Genomic DNA, 18154 nt, shown 5'->3' on the forward strand with positions numbered 1-18154 from the left:
TATTTGTCAACAGATTTGTCATCGAACTAACCCATTTGCCAGCAGCAACTTTAGATTTATATGTTTTTCAAATTTACAAACAAAACTTCATTCAATCGAACCCAAAATATAAAATTTTGGTACTTTAAATTTGTTGTCAAACAAATTAACCTTTCAGCAGGCTATGTCTATTTTGTAAGTTAAAGTTCTTAATGTAAATCGAGTTCATTTTGCTTAACGCTCAGCGGGTAATTGCATGAGCCGTCCTGCCACATACCAGCCAGAACCTTTTCCCTGGTCTCGTTCGTTAACAGCACTCCATAAATCCAACGTGATGAGCAAGCTCTTCAGCTGGATAAACATACATACATATGTAGTTTTTAGTCACGGATCTGACGATATAAAAAGAAACTTTAACATTGTTAATGGCCGTACCGTGCTCCAGAACAGTGTGTGAGCCCATAACAATTTATGGAAGTAGTTACGACAAGTAACAGATATCGTTTCTGACCTAAGGATGAGGCAATATTGTGAGAGCAACTTCGGTTGCCACGTTGTCGGCGTTTCGGCAGCAGAATTTTGCCCGCTCATTTCACATGTATTCACACGATCTTCCAATCCATGATGGAAAGAATAACGAGATGGCGCCTATTGTGGCACCGTTACTTTGCGGCCAGCGAATTTGACAATGAGTTACGTTGGCGGCCGCCGTAGTCGAATGGGTTAGTGCGTGATTACCCTTCAGAATTCACAGAGAGAACGTTGGTTCGAATCTCGGTGAAACACCAAAAATTAAGAAAAACATTTTTCTAATAGCGGTGGCCCCTCGGCAGGCAATGGCAAACCTCCGAGTGTATTTCTGCCATGAAAATCTCCTCATAAAAATATCTGCCGTTCGGAGTCGGCTTAAAACTGTAGGTCCCTCCATTTGTGGAACAACATCAAGACGCGCCCCACAAATAAGAGGAGGAGCTCGGCCAAACACCCAAAAGGGGTATACGCGCCAATTATTGTTTTGGCATCATTCACCAACATTGTTTTGGCATCAGTATGGCCATATTACCATTTTCGTGACTTGATTTAGCTTTTTTTTGTTATTTAGTCTCGGAGTTTTAGTTCTTTCTTCATGACATTTTTCTTGCCTGTTCTAATTAAAAGTAATGTTTATAATTTTGTAAAATATACATTTTTTTTAAATTAGTTCATTAATTCACTTAGTTTTATTTAGCTTTACTTTTTTTAACATCGTTGCCCGCGATTGCAGTTGTTGTTGGTGGTCTTCTGCTTTCAGTAGTCAAATCTCTCTCTCGCCACTGCAGTGTTGCCTAGCTTTGGATAAAAAAACCCACTAAAATGCCCATTTAAAGAAAATAAAACACCAAATTTTTTATGATTTACTTAAAGAATTTTGTATGCGTGACAAATTGTCTTTAAAATGTGCGCTTTTTTATATAAATGTGTTATGGTTGTGTACAATTTAATTTATGAGTTTCTTTTTTGTTAAGAGAAACTCTTTTGTTAAGGGAACGACTTTTTTGCTATATTTGAGGTTGTGTAACTAGAAAAGGTACTCTTTTTGTAAAAATGTCAGTATGGTTTCTTTAGTATTTTCTGGTATTTTTTGTGTGCTTATTTTCACTATGAATACGCCTCTTAATGCCCTATGTCCCACTAAGGATTGATGACCGAAAGAAATGATTGCACTTCTATGGTGTAAAAAAGTGTTCAATGTTAAGAAGAGTTGAGAGAAGAAGATTTAATATTTTAACATAATCTTAAAAGGAGCAAAAAATTAAATTTGCACTTTCAAATTTTATAAGAATCAACAAATTTCGATTAGCACTAAAATCTTCTCATAGTGAACTTTTTTAACTTCCTTTGGTCAATAATATAGTTTTTTTTTACTTACAGCTTCGGTAGCTTTAAATTATAATAAAAAAAAGAAACAAACATCAAACTTAAAAATTTTCTCAGTTTTTATAAAAAAGCACTCAATTTATTGCGAAGAGCAAATGGTTGGCAACTCAAACGTGACGTCACGCACTCTCTGATGGGCGCAATCTTGTTTTTATAATTCTGGCTTCCAATCAGATGGCAACGAAGCAACATAAGCGAAGGCTGTGTAGATTTTTTTCGAATATCACGAACCCATCTCAGTTTTTTCGGAAACAAACCGCTGTCATGACCGCGGTCACGTCAGCCAATCAGCTAATTCTTTTCTTTTAAATTTGCTGAGAGCCGGTTATCAGTCTGATATTAGCCCAACCATTTGGATGATACATTAAGATTTGGTCATCCGAAGCAAATCCGATCCGTAACTTGGGATTCATCGGTGTTTCGGTGACAGAATTCAGCCCGCTTATTGCACATGTATTCAGTCGTTGTTCGGACGGAAACGAAGTAACATGAGAGTTGGTGTTTTTTTTTGTTTTTGTATATCGCCACCACAATCTCAGTTTATTTTTTCATGAGGTACTTTTTCACACTGGGATGTTTGCCATTGTCTATCGAGGGGCGAACGCTATCAGAAAAAACTTTCGAACCCGTGAATTTTTGAATGATAACCACGCTAATTCAGCCTCAATGGTATAATAAGAATGCGTAAATAAGAAATTTCTATCACGTCTCGTAGTCCATCTTGGAAATAAGGGTGCAACTGGTTTTTTGCGATTATCTCGTGAATTTCGAAAGTTACGAAAATTTTGTTAAATACTTTTTTGTAGATAATAATATTATCTACAACTTTCATTCAAAACTTTTTATTGTAATATAAAATTAATTATAAAGAAGTTATAAACAAAATTACGCGAAAAATTAAGGGATGCATTTTTTTTCAAGCGCAATAACTTTTTTTTATTGATTTTATGGAAAATATACATCAGAGCTTTTTTATAGAGCATTCTTTTGTGAACATTTTTGTTCATAAGTTTTTTTCGCTATCTTTATTTAGTCTTATGATTTTGAGCTGCTAAGCGGAGCAACCATTATATTAGCGAAGCGCGTACATGATTACACAGGCCGACAAAATTTAACCAACATTCAGACCCAGAAACCAGACTATATATTTCCGAAGGTTTATGATGCGCTGAATCCAAATCTGGCCTCAGAATTGCTCTATCAGCTCTGGTTTTCGAGATATCCTAACCTAAAAGTGCAAAAAACACCGTTTTTGCCCATATTTGAGGTTATGTAGCATTGCAGATGTTTTCTTTCACCAAAATTAAAGGATGGCATCTTTAAATACAAGCCTTTTTTTCAAATGGCGTTGCGTTTGCTCAAATATCATTTTTTTTCGCTGAGATATCGCATTTTGAAATTTTCATGTTTCTACATTTTCCTACACCTGAAAATCGATTGAGATAACATAGACATGATATAGTCGATTACTGATTTTCTTGAATTGAGTCTTATTTTTCTTAAAATTTTGCCTCACACCATAAGTATGCTGACTCACCACACCCCTACACTTGCTTGCGGTATGGTAGGGGTGGTTTCTAGGGGTTAGGGCTGTGTCTGACTCGGTACCCGTGGGTTAGATAGTGTAGGAGTTTGGTGAAGATGTGGTGAAGCTCCGAGGAAACATCTGAGCATACTAAAGGGTGTTTTTTTAGAGGTTAGGTTTTCAAGTTGGCACTACTTTTTTCGTAGATGGTCTTTTTGACAGCTGTCACTTGATTTATGCTCAGTTTGGTTTGCCATTTCATAATGAATAGACTTACACCTGATCAAGCACGTCGCACGTTCGGTGAATAGGCCCAAAACGAGATGGCCACCGATCCCGATTTTCACAAGAAAATTTTGTTCAGCGATGAAGCTCACTTTTGGTTGAATGGGTATGTCAATAAGCAAAATTGTCGCATTTGGAGTGAACATAATCCACAAGCCATTGCTGAGACGCCGTTACATCCTCAAAAAGTCACTGTTTGGTGTGCTCTATGGGCAGAGGGAATCATTGGTCCATATTTCTTTAAAAATGAAGCCGGCCATAATGTTACAGACAATGGAGAGCACTATAGAGCCATGATTAATGACTTTCTCGTGCCTGAATTGGACGATGTTGATGTGGACGACCTTTGGTTCCAACAAGACGACGCTACATACCATACAGCCAACGCAACAATCGATTTATTGAAGGCAACTTTTGGTGAGCGCATTATCTCGCGCCGTGGACCTGTGGCGTGGCCTCCAAGATCGTGCGATATAACACCGCTGGACTATTTCTTGTGGGGCTATGTGAAGTCTCTTGTCTACGCAGATAAGCCCGAGACGATTGACGTCTTGGAAGAGAATATTCGGCGCGTTATTGCTGATATACGGCCCCAATTGCTGCAAAAAGTGGTCGAAAATTGGGCCTCTTGGCTGGAATTTATTCGAGCCAGCCGCGGCGGCCACTTGCCCGAAATCATTTTTAAAACATAATGGCAAACCCTTATCTTTATAATAAAGCTAAATTCTTGGCCATAACATTAAATTATATACGTTTTATTTCATCTTGAAAACCTAACCTCTAAAAAAAACACCCTTTATGTTCCCATCATTTTTGGTAAGACTTTTCGAATGTTATGACATCATAATAAAAGGGTTCTCTGTGCTCGTCACTAACTGAACGCATAGATGCGGCATTAAGGCATTCACATCTTTGTAAAAATTCAACTATTTTCTTGGGAAACCTTACAAAACATTCACTTCCGGCTCGCACAAATTTAATTGTGCTCTTCTTGTGCTCAATAAATATACTTCATCAGTAAATTCATATTTCTTAATCATTCATTGAACAAAAAGTGGCTCTGATGCATTTTCTCGCTCAAATTTCGAGATACCCATGCCGACCATAGCAACAACATATGCCGAGTCTTTCATCAACATTTTCAATCACTGTTTGGTAGATATTTCGTTAATGATTCCAGGGATTGTGAGTTTTAAGACTGTAATCGATTCGATTGGCCCCGTATAGACTCCATCTTTAACATAGCCCCACAACAACTAACTTCGTGAAATTATACGACCGGGAAATTTGTTTTGCAACAAATTCATTGTTTCGATGACATCATCCTGATGTTACCACCTGTCACTGATATTCGCATCATCAATAATAAACCAAAATTCAGTTGCTAAAATCTTTCGATGGAGTAATGTATTGACCGTAATCACAGCACATATTTCCAGCTGAATAAAAAAAAAACAATATGACCTAACCACGCCTCCAGACCACATAAGGCACCAAACGACTCGATCAACCAAAATTCTTAATGATGGACGAAAATATCCCAAATTTTACGAAATGAAACATTTACAGATTTCCCGTTTTCAGAGTGTATTTTAATTATTTTCAGGCGAATTTCTAGCGAAATTTAATTCATTGTAACAATTGCCAAAACTTCCACTGTGTACATGTTAAAACGGTAAATTTCAAAACCGTTAGACTTGGTCTCTATTCAAAAACCAAGTTCTTTTTGAAAAACCCTTTACGAGTATAGTATAACAAAATAATTCTGAACTCTTAACTAGCACGCGTGCCTTTCCATTTCAATTCAACCGGGCTATTCGGGTCATGTTCTTCGATTTCGATGTAACTCAAATATGTTGCTCTCTGGTCAAAATAATGAGACACGTATTTTTTTGTTCGCCCGAAACATTTTTTTTTCAAGATTTATCGGCAAATTTTTTAATTATATAAGAACTTTTTTTTAATGCTCATAACTTAGTCAAAAATGAACCGATTTTAATGATTCTGGGTTCAAAATGATCGTCTTTATTGGCACGAGCGACTTCATGTAGAAACAATTGCAAAAAAGTAGTTGAACATTTTTTATTATATAGATGCGTTCCTCTAGTTATTTTTGAATTGTGCGCAGGAGTTTAAGTATCTGACTTATTTGATCCTCGCTTAGTGTCCCTCTATGCCTTTATGCCCAGGAACCCAATAAACACAAAGCCTGCAGTTATGAGCGAGCTTACTGAGTGCTTCCTTGCATTCATGGACATTTTTGGATGATACACAGTATGATTTTATCGCTTTTTTAGCCGCTTGGTGACCCACGCAGAAGTTAATTGCGCAGTTAATTGTTGCGACTGTACATAAAAGCTCTGCTGCCTGCTCTGCTCTGCTGTATACATACATATATCTATACATACTATTTTTTTTTTTTTTGTTTTTGAAGAATACTTTAGGCACCGCGCTAGTCAATGACATTTTGGTGGCAGTGAATTTAAAACATCTACTGATGGTGTTTTACACATTTAGTATTCAAATGATGGATATCTTCATAAAACTAATCTCTTTGAAGCAAATTTGTCGTGCATTTCTACTGAGTGGCGCAAAATTAATCAGCCAACGGAAAATTTTTAATCTTTGTGCGAAGTTCTCAACAATCTGTGCGATCCTTCTGCCAGAAAAAATGAAACACAGATGGCGCTCCAAGGCGTTGTTCCTAAGCAGCGACAGGTGTGCATTCCCACTATTTAGGACTGTACCGGCAGGCTAATCACCTACCCTGTCAGAAATCAAAATACATAGATTAACGAAACCAACACAAGACTGAGTCTTGTTGAGGCCCTATGCTTCCGCGAGGAGGGAACAAGGGGGGAAAAAATACTCGTACAGTATGCAGTATACAAACAGACAAGCAAAGGAGTGTGTCAAAATAAAGATTTCCATCACTCAAAATATTTTTTATTTTTATTTTATTTAGTTAAATAACATTTAATTCAAAAGCAAAAATGTATTTATGCCTAAAATTTAATTAGCTCTAAAACTGCATACGAAAAATCTTTCTAGAAATTCTAAATAAAAACGGTGGATTTGGTATGAAAAGTTTGTGGGGTTTTCTAACTTAAGCATAAAATTTGAAAATTGGATTTATATGGTTTTTATTAGACAATGAGCTATACTTTTTTATACAAAGATATTGAACATTCGCAAACAAAAAAAAAATAAGTAAGTCGATCAAAGGTAATAAAAATGTTAATTATCCAAAATTTAAAATATTAAACAAAAAGTTTCTTTCTCAACTACAACAACTGAGCAACTACTCAACCAACAGATATATTGAATAGTTTTCCAAAAGATAAAATGAACAACTCCCTGGGGAAGTTTTTTTAAAGAGTTGGTTTCTTTATACTTTAATTTTAAAGAATCCATCTTAATGTACATAAATTAATAGAACTCTTTCCCTCGATGTCAATAAGAAAATTATTTATGTTTACATTTCGTAGAAATAGTTAGCGCATATGCATAATATTAAGAAAATATTAACAAATATTTAAGAAATTTTTAAAAAACAAAAAAAATGTATTGAATCTTACGACTATTGCAATGAGAACTTACCGTTTGAATGAGCATCTGGCAGGCAAGCATTCCCAGTGACCACCAATCGACAGCATGACCGTAGGGCTCACCACGCAATACTTCGGGAGCTGGCAATGAAAAAACAAACACAAATACAAAATAAAAAATTTGTTAAACACACGAATAACTATGGTGGAAAATATTTCTTCCAACGCACCACGACGACATTGCTTCACATTTTAAAATTAGTAAAAATTTTTAAATATTTCAAACTGCAGTAGTCTTTTCTTTAAATTTTTCCAGAAGGTAAAAAGAAGTCCTTAAGAAAAATATTTGTCAGAGAAAGAAAAAATTTATATTTTTTTTTATAAAAAATCGCAAAATCGGAAGAAAGAAACTTTTGATGTCAAACTATTAGACACGAATCAACCAAAAATAAACTCAATGCTACTGAATTACAGGGTGCTCTATATACAATAGTATTATTATTTTTAATCATATCCTATGATCAGAAAGTACCGGGAATGTTTGAATAAAACAAAACAGAGTTAAATTTCAGGCAAATTTATTTTATCTCCTTCAAAATATGACCCGTCTGAAGCAACACACATATGCCAACGTTTAACCCAGACCTCCATGCACTCCTGATAGGCCGACGATGGCCTTCCAAATCAGCTCTTCATTATGTCAAATCATCGCTGGACTTTTTCGTGTGGGTTTTCTAAATTCGCAAATAAACCGCAATCGACTGATGTCTGCAAGGTCAACATTACCCAGGCCATTGCTCAAATTCAGCCGGATCTTTGCATTACGTCATAGAAAGTTAAGTTATTGTCACTGGGCGAAGCCGCAGCATAATCCATACATAATCCAATATATGGACCTTTCACAAAAAAATAATTTCGTGTTCATACTTCACAGGAAATTTTTAGTTCATCCGCGTAGTGACTGATCAATGCACTCCAACGCTGAGTCCAAGCGGGACAGTTTGCATTCATATTCCCTAAAGGTAGGGCATGGTAAACATGTTCACAAATGGCTCGAAGTAGGACGGAAGGTTTGGCGGATCTCCCCATCAGTGTTTTCCAAGTACTCTCTGTAGTTGAGGTAGAATCATTTCAGCAGCTTCTCCTTGGTTGTCGTTCTCTTGCTGAACGGAGATTTAGACATCTGGACACACACTTTTTTGATACACCTGCAGTATAGCTGGTTTAGATATCACACACCTAATGAATTTCATCAGTAGTATGAAGCGATTAACCCAACCGTAGACCGTCATCGTTCGGTCTTCTCCATAATCCTTAAACACAACCCTCACTTCCCTATCTTGTTCTTTCTTTCTTTTTCCTTTCATACTACAAGGGCCAACATTTGGGCAATCATTCCGAACCTAATCAAATACTTCATTTACAGACTGTTTTACGTTATTTCGACTCGAAGTTATTTATTTATGTTTCCCACGAAGTTTGGTTCAATTAGAGTTATCTGGAGTATGAATGCATATAAAGAGGTGGAAATATATCGTTACTGTTATTTAATTCCTAAATATCCCAATTTTAGGACCCTTATAAAAGGACAGTCTCATAGCCGCAAACCTAACACCTAAAAAAAAGAAACTGACACTCTAATAACCGTACACGGACCCTGTGTTTCAAACCATTTTAATCAAAACATCTCTGATACATGCGCAAAATTCGAGAATCATGTTGAAAATGAACATTTAAAATCAAAGCAATCAAACTCAACTACTCCACAACTTTTTGCTTTAAAATTTGGTTGTCTGGTTCCAGCTGGACATCGATAACAAATGAAAATATCTACTGAACTTGTCACTACAAGTTTGCACGATAATCCGCGTCAGCCCGTGCGATGTCCTGGGCTTCCAAAAACCATTGTGCATGAAATATTTAGGGAGAATATTAGACTTCATACCCAAAGTTCAAATCGCACAAGCGCTTAAGCCTTATGATTACAATTTACGTAAAAGTTTCTGCGAGACAATATTGGAGCGATTTCGTGCGGTAAACACTTTTTGGTACATAAACACTCTTTTGGAGTGGTAAAGCCCATTCTCATTTACATTGAAGTGTAAATAAGTTATATTGGCGTTAGTGGTCTCTGAATTATAAAACCCACTATTAAAATATTCCTTCACAATCCATAAATGGATTGGTGTGCATTGTCAAGCAGTGGAATAATTGGATCTTATTTTTACGAAAATCGTCAGGGGGCAAGCGCGGTATTTATTATCGGTACATGCCAAACAATTTATGGCATCACGTCTCTAGCGAGTTGCACGGAGTACGAAGGCTAGAATTTATAAGTGTATCCGACGTAACGGTGAAACGGTTAGGGAAAATAATTAAAAAAAAAAATAAAATCTTCTTTCTAAACTTTTATTATTAATGATTCTATTTTAATTTTAATTCCTAATTCAGCCACCCTACACCCTGTATTGGGTTTATACAATGTATAAGCAAATGCTGCTTTAGATTATTTTGTATGCCCTCTTTTTATTTATTTAGTCCGTAAAACATGACATTTGTCACTGAATAGCTAAAGATATAAACTTCTGGAAAACGGTAAAATATAACTTAATCCTTTAGGTCCTTTTTGTACTTATTCTATTGTTTTGATTTATTACAATATATATTGCATATAATGTTTGGCACAACGTAGGGCCCTTACCACTAGACGATCACGGTCAATATATATATATATATATATATATTTAAATAGTAGTTTTTGTTATCACACCATTACTCGTTACAATGATACTGGTAGCATCGCAAAACGTCATGGAGCTCGTCATCAAAAGACTACAACGTCACGTGAAATGGTTCAAAAAGGGAAGAAGCGACTTGAGCGAAATTCCAGACTAAGTGCCAATCAAATGGGGAAAGAACCATAGCATCCGCCGCATACTGATAAATGATCTCAAAGTCAAGCCTTACAAGATCCAAAAGACGCATGATCTCACACCAAAGCAGCAACAAATCAGACTTGAGAGAGCGAAGGAGTTGCTTAGCTTGGCCAAAAGCGGTCAATTTCCGAATATTGTGTTTTCTAACGAGAAAAATTTTCAAATTGAGTAATTCGTAAACTCCCAAAACGATAGGGTTTGTTTTACTGACCGTTCGTACGAGAATTTGAGTCATCGATTGACCATCAGGTAATTATTTGGACCGCTGCAATCGCGGATGGCCGCTCTCCAATCGTTTTCATCGAGCCTGGCGTCAAGGTAAATGTGAAATATTCTAGAGGTTGCTTTGATGCCGTGGCATACAAAAATTTCGGTGGCAGATCATGGATCTTTCAACAGGGCTCGGCACCGTCTCACAAGGCTTGAGTAAACGTTCAGAACTTCATAACGTCTACATGATGGCTCTCAAATTTACCAGACGCGAATTGGGCCATTTTGGAGAGCAAGGTCCCACTAAAATATTCACCAGTCTCGAGGCGCTGAAAAAAGCCTTGACCGCAAGTGGATCAAAAATACGTACAAGTAACATTCGGCAGCTTGCGATTCGTTTCTTGACTGTCTCAAGGTCATAGTCAAGGCAAAAGGTGATCATACCGAGCAAAAGTAAATTGATTCTTAATTTTGTATTATTTTCATTTTCATTTTCATTTATTTAGATTTTCTTAAAAATGTCTCAAAAAGAAGTAGCTTACATGTTAGTACGGGTATACCAATATATATATAATATAATATATATAATTGGCGCGTACACCCTTTTTGGGTGTTTGGCCGAGCTCCTCCTCCTATTTTTGGCGTGCGACTTGATGTTGTTCCACAAATGGAGGGACCTACAGTTTTAATCACGCACCAACCCATTCGGCTACGGCAGCCGCCGCGAGTATACCAATAATAATTTCAATATTCTCATAGGTGCCGAGACTCGCTAGTGCATCGGCCCTACAATTCCTTTCAATGTTACAATGAACAAGAACCCATATTACATTAGGGTGAAATGACTCAGTCATCTCGTTAGGAGATGAATGCTGTTGTATTGGGTATAAAATCCATGAAATTTACATTACGTTTCATATTAAAATGTTGATTTAATTCAGCTATTAAATCATTCAATACGCCTTAAATTCTTACAAAAATGCATAATGGGAAAATGAAAACTACTAGCACACGAAGCAATCGAACCGGTCCATGCCCTCAAAATCACTGGGATGACTAACAGACAAATTGCCTTTAAATTGAGTCACTCGGCCACTGGTGTTTAATAATTTGGGACACACTCAGGATCATAGCCCAATGTGCTGTCGTCTGGGGCACTTATCGCTCCTAAAAGCAATGTGAACTTTTCAAAAATTATAGAAGATCCCTGATTTCCACAGTAGTAAGAACTTTTTAAGAGGTTTCAAATGTGACAACGACATAATTTAAATACCCACCCTGAGCATGTCTGCAGGAAAACCCACCAAACTATCGATTCACGAATACCTAATTGTTAAGAAAGGCAAGGTATCGATGTTGAATATTGTTCAGCAACACTTCGCGCAGCAATATTCTATGCTCGACAGAACCAGTTTCTTGGAATTTTGTCATCAACTTTTAAATTGTTGTCTCATTCGGACGATTATTTCCCCTAAAAAAATCACGAATTTTGCGATATGTTGTTTTTAAAGATCGGCCAGTCAAGTCTCAATAATTTTAACGCGTTATTCTATCGTGTAAAATTGCACATCTGTACTTGTCAAATATGGCATAAAACGAGGTACAGTCTAGGAACTATTCATCACTGACATGTAGGCGTCACTTTTGAAAGACGCTTTATAAGGTAAGTATGATGCCGTTCCTTAGTTATAAATAGGACTATGTCTATGAAGCTTCACATAAATCCCTGTATCACTTGGCCTTATATTAGTTTGAGGAAAAACAAATTCATTATGTTTGCGTAAATTTTTGCGCAAATGGTTTAAAATTGTTTTATGGCGATTTTAAGCTCCTGGGCGACCATGATTCAATGATAAAAGGTTTGCTCAGTAAGCAGCTTTCTCGTTCTCTCTTGACAAATCGGCTCCCTTAGCAAGACATTGGGTTGCTAGCTCTAGAAATTTTGAAAGAAAGTGGAGGAAAAGTAAAATTTGTAGAAAAAGCATTTCATTTTCAAAATGGTCTGCTTACATTTCCCAAAGAATTACGACAGGGAGAATAATTGGATAGTTCCGACGCGACCGATAGCATTGCATACTTCATTATAAAAAGTTAGGATTGACGGAGCTTGTTTCCAAAGAGCCCACCTTACCATGGATGAATGAAGTGTCCAGAGGAGGCTTAGCAGAGCACAGTACCAGAATGAAAAAGCTACTTATAAAAAACCATCTGCCAGAACCGTCTTAAAACTGTAGGTCCTTCCATTTGTGGAACAGCATCAAGACACGCGCTTCAAATAGGAGAAGGATTTCGGCCAAACACCTAACATAATTGTACGTGCCAATTATTTATTTATTTTTAACAAAATAGATTCATATTGGCGAAGCTTCGCAACTTCGCGATCGCTTTTAAATTTAATAATAAATTCACAAAATAAAATCTTGGATCAAGTGAAATAATTTCTTTTTTTAATATTTGACGCAATTTCCGCTTATAACTTCTGTTTGTAGCGTTATTTACATTCAAATATTAATTAAAATTAATTTTTTAAAGCGTTCGCAGTTTGTTTCCATTTAAGCAAGAAAATACTTTTTTGCTACCATTTTTACCAAAAAGGATTTAATTTGTTCCACTTTAGTGTCAAAGGGAGTGTCAAAAATCGAATGTCACTAGTGAGCAAACCTTTAATAATTGAATCATGCTGGGCGACGTTACGACAACTAACATGCCGGTAAACTTGGATAATTTCTTTGATCTTATCGACATTTTCTTTAACATCAAAAATGCCTGAACGCTATCGTCGAAGCCAAAATTGCACTAATTGGCTGTTACAGTATCGGCACCATAAACACCATTCACAATTTCAGCGGTCTGGCTTGCATTTTCGCCTTTATCAAAGAAAAACTGTGAAATGTACGACTTTTCTCTTTGTTGACTTCCATCGCTAACACCACCAATCGACAGCATGACCGTAGGGCTCACCACGCAATACTTCGGGAGCTGGCAATGAAAAAACAAACACAAATACAAAATAAAAAATTTGTTAAACACACGAATAACTATGGTGGAAAATATTTCTTCCAACGCACCACGACGACATTGCTTCACATTTTAAAATTAGTAAAAATTTTTAAATATTTCAAACTGCAGTAGTCTTTTCTTTAAATTTTTCCAGAAGGTAAAAAGAAGTCCTTAAGAAAAATATTTGTCAGAGAAAGAAAAAATTTATATTTTTTTTTATAAAAAATCGCAAAATCGGAAGAAAGAAACTTTTGATGTCAAACTATTAGACACGAATCAACCAAAAATAAACTCAATGCTACTGAATTACAGGGTGCTCTATATACAATAGTATTATTTTTTTTAATCATATCCTATGATCAGAAAGTACCGGGAATGTTTGAATAAAACAAAACAGAGTTAAATTTCAGGCAAATTTATTTTATCTCCTTCAAAATATGACCCGTCTGAAGCAACACACATATGCCAACGTTTAACCCAGACCTCCATGCACTCCTGATAGGCCGACGATGGCCTTCCAAATCAGCTCTTCATTATGTCAAATCATCGCTGGACTTTTTCGTGTGGGTTTTCTAAATTCGCAAATAAACCGCAATCGACTGATGTCTGCAAGGTCAACATTACCCAGGCCATTGCTCAAATTCAGCCGGATCTTTGCATTACGTCATAGAAAGTTAAGTTATTGTCACTGGGCGAAGCCGCAGCATAATCCATACATAATCCAATATATGGACCTTTCACAAAAAAATAATTTCGTGTTCATACTTCACAGGAAATTTTTAGTTCATCCGCGTAGTGACTGATCAATGCACTCCAACGCTGGGTCCAAGCGGGACAGTTTGCATTCATATTCCCTAAAGGTAGGGCATGGTAAACATGTTCACAAATGGCTCGAAGTAGGACGGAAGGTTTGGCGGATCTCCCCATCAGTGTTTTCCAAGTACTCTCTGTAGTTGAGGTAGAATCATTTCAGCAGCTTCTCCTTGGTTGTCGTTCTCTTGCTGAACGGAGATTTAGACATCTGGACACACACTTTTTTGATACACCTGCAGTATAGCTGGTTTAGATATCACACACCTAATGAATTTCATCAGTAGTATGAAGCGATTAACCCAACCGTAGACCGTCATCGTTCGGTCTTCTCCATAATCCTTAAACACAACCCTCACTTCCCTATCTTGTTCTTTCTTTCTTTTTCCTTTCATACTACAAGGGCCAACATTTGGGCAATCATTCCGAACCTAATCAAATACTTCATTTACAGACTGTTTTACGTTATTTCGACTCGAAGTTATTTATTTATGTTTCCCACGAAGTTTGGTTCAATTAGAGTTATCTGGAGTATGAATGCATATAAAGAGGTGGAAATATATCGTTACTGTTATTTAATTCCTGAATATCCCAATTTTAGGACCCTTATAAAAGGACAGTCTCATAGCCGCAAACCTAACACCTAAAAAAAAGAAACTGACACTCTAATAACCGTACACGGACCCTGTGTTTCAAACCATTTTAATCAAAACATCTCTGATACATGCGCAAAATTCGAGAATCATGTTGAAAATGAACATTTAAAATCAAAGCAATCAAACTCAACTACTCCACAACTTTTTGCTTTAAAATTTGGTTGTCTGGTTCCAGCTGGACATCGATAACAAATGAAAATATCTACTGAACTTGTCACTACAAGTTTGCACGATAATCCGCGTCAGCCCGTGCGATGTCCTGGGCTTCCAAAAACCATTGTGCATGAAATATTTAGGGAGAATATTAGACTTCATACCCAAAGTTCAAATCGCACAAGCGCTTAAGCCTTATGATTACAATTTACGTAAAAGTTTCTGCGAGACAATATTGGAGCGATTTCGTGCGGTAAACACTTTTTGGTACATAAACACTCTTTTGGAGTGGTAAAGCCCATTCTCATTTACATTGAAGTGTAAATAAGTTATATTGGCGTTAGTGGTCTCTGAATTATAAAACCCACTATTAAAATATTCCTTCACAATCCATAAATGGATTGGTGTGCATTGTCAAGCAGTGGAATAATTGGATCTTATTTTTACGAAAATCGTCAGGGGGCAAGCGCGGTATTTATTATCGGTACATGCCAAACAATTTATGGCATCACGTCTCTAGCGAGTTGCACGGAGTACGAAGGCTAGAATTTATAAGTGTATCCGACGTAACGGTGAAACGGTTAGGGAAAATAATTAAAAAAAAAAATAAAATCTTCTTTCTAAACTTTTATTATTAATGATTCTATTTTAATTTTAATTCCTAATTCAGCCACCCTACACCCTGTATTGGGTTTATACAATGTATAAGCAAATGCTGCTTTAGATTATTTTGTATGCCCTCTTTTTATTTATTTAGTCCGTAAAACATGACATTTGTCACTGAATAGCTAAAGATATAAACTTCTGGAAAACGGTAAAATATAACTTAATCCTTTAGGTCCTTTTTGTACTTATTCTATTGTTTTGATTTATTACAATATATATTGCATATAATGTTTGGCACAACGTAGGGCCCTTACCACTAGACGATCACGGTCAATATATATATATATATATATATATATTTAAATAGTAGTTTTTGTTATCACACCATTACTCGTTACAATGATACTGGTAGCATCGCAAAACGTCATGGAGCTCGTCATCAAAAGACTACAACGTCACGTGAAATGGTTCAAAAAGGGAAGAAGCGACTTGAGCGAAATTCCAGACTAAGTGCCAATCAAATGGGGAAAGAACCATAGCATCCGCCGCATACTGATAAATGATCTCAAAGTCAAGCCTTACAAGATCCAAAAGACGCATGATCTCACACCAAAGCAGCAACAAATCAGACTTGAGAGAGCGAAGGAGTTGCTTAGCTTGGCCAAAAGCGGTCAATTTCCGAATATTGTGTTTTCTAACGAGAAAAATTTTCAAATTGAGTAATTCGTAAACTCCCAAAACGATAGGGTTTGTTTTACTGACCGTTCGTACGAGAATTTGAGTCATCGATTGACCATCAGGTAATTATTTGGACCGCTGCAATCGCGGATGGCCGCTCTCCAATCGTTTTCATCGAGCCTGGCGTCAAGGTAAATGTGAAATATTCTAGAGGTTGCTTTGATGCCGTGGCATACAAAAATTTCGGTGGCAGATCATGGATCTTTCAACAGGGCTCGGCACCGTCTCACAAGGCTTGAGTAAACGTTCAGAACTTCATAACGTCTACATGATGGCTCTCAAATTTACCAGACGCGAATTTGATGGATTATTCTCTTTGGGCCATTTTGGAGAGCAAGGTCCCACTAAAATATTCACCAGTCTCGAGGCGCTGAAAAAAGCCTTGACCGCAAGTGGATCAAAAATACGTACAAGTAACATTCGGCAGCTTGCGATTCGTTTCTTGACTGTCTCAAGGTCATAGTCAAGGCAAAAGGTGATCATACCGAGCAAAAGTAAATTGATTCTTAATTTTGTATTATTTTCATTTTCATTTATTTAGATTTTCTTAAAAATGCCTCAAAAAGAAGTAGCTTACATGTTAGTACGGGTATACCAATATATATATAATATATATAATTGGCGCGTACACCCTTTTTGGGTGTTTGGCCGAGCTCCTCCTCCTATTTTTGGCGTGCGACTTGATGTTGTTCCACAAATGGAGGGACCTACAGTTTTAATCACGCACCAACCCATTCGGCTACGGCAGCCGCCGCGAGTATACCAATAATAATTTCAATATTCTCATAGGTGCCGAGACTCGCTAGTGCATCGGCCCTACAATTCCTTTCAATGTTACAATGAACAAGAACCCATATTACATTAGGGTGAAATGACTCAGTCATCTCGTTAGGAGATGAATGCTGTTGTATTGGGTATAAAATCCATGAAATTTACATTACGTTTCATATTAAAATGTTGATTTAATTCAGCTATTAAATCATTCAATACGCCTTAAATTCTTACAAAAATGCATAATGGGAAAATGAAAACTACTAGCACACGAAGCAATCGAACCGGTCCATGCCCTCAAAATCACTGGGATGACTAACAGACAAATTGCCTTTAAATTGAGTCACTCGGCCACTGGTGTTTGATAATTTGGGACACACTCAGGATCATAGCCCAATGTGCTGTCGTCTGGGGCACTTATCGCTCCTAAAAGCAATGTGAACTTTTCAAAAATTATAGAAGATCCCTGATTTCCACAGTAGTAAGAACTTTTTAAGAGGTTTCAAATGTGACAACGACATAATTTAAATACCCACCCTGAGCATGTCTGCAGGAAAACCCACCAAACTATCGATTCACGAATACCTAATTGTTAAGAAAGGCAAGGTATCGATGTTGAATATTGTTCAGCAACACTTCGCGCAGCAATATTCTATGCTCGACAGAACCAGTTTCTTGGAATTTTGTCATCAACTTTTAAATTGTTGCCTCATTCGGACGATTATTTCCCCTAAAAAAATCACGAATTTTGCGATATGTTGTTTTTAAAGATCGGCCAGTCAAGTCTCAATAATTTTAACGCGTTATTCTATCGTGTAAAATTGCACATCTGTACTTGTCAAATATGGCATAAAACGAGGTACAGTCTAGGAACTATTCATCACTGACATGTAGGCGTCACTTTTGAAAGACGCTTTATAAGGTAAGTATGATGCCGTTCCTTAGTTATAAATAGGACTATGTCTATGAAGCTTCACATAAATCCCTGTATCACTTGGCCTTATATTAGTTTGAGGAAAA

At 36.7% G+C, this 18154-nt stretch overlaps 1 protein-coding gene across 2 annotated transcripts in view; it reads right to left on the reverse strand.

Annotated features, from left to right (window-relative positions):
* LOC128858357 (serine/threonine-protein kinase S6KL-like) overlaps positions 1 to 18154 on the reverse strand; it is an 83143-nt gene that overhangs the window by 18759 nt on the left and 46230 nt on the right. The window contains exon 7 of one of the 2 annotated variants that reach the window (XM_054094548.1): positions 7307 to 7395. In XM_054094548.1, coding sequence (XP_053950523.1) covers positions 7307 to 7395 — 89 coding nt within the window. Of the gene's footprint in view, positions 1 to 7306; positions 7396 to 13279; positions 13380 to 18154 lie in introns of those variants that run through there. The other variant, XM_054094549.1, reaches the window with a different exon arrangement.

This window comes from Anastrepha ludens, chromosome 3, assembly GCF_028408465.1.
Source record: "Anastrepha ludens isolate Willacy chromosome 3, idAnaLude1.1, whole genome shotgun sequence".
Classification (NCBI taxonomy): domain Eukaryota; kingdom Metazoa; phylum Arthropoda; class Insecta; order Diptera; family Tephritidae; genus Anastrepha; species Anastrepha ludens.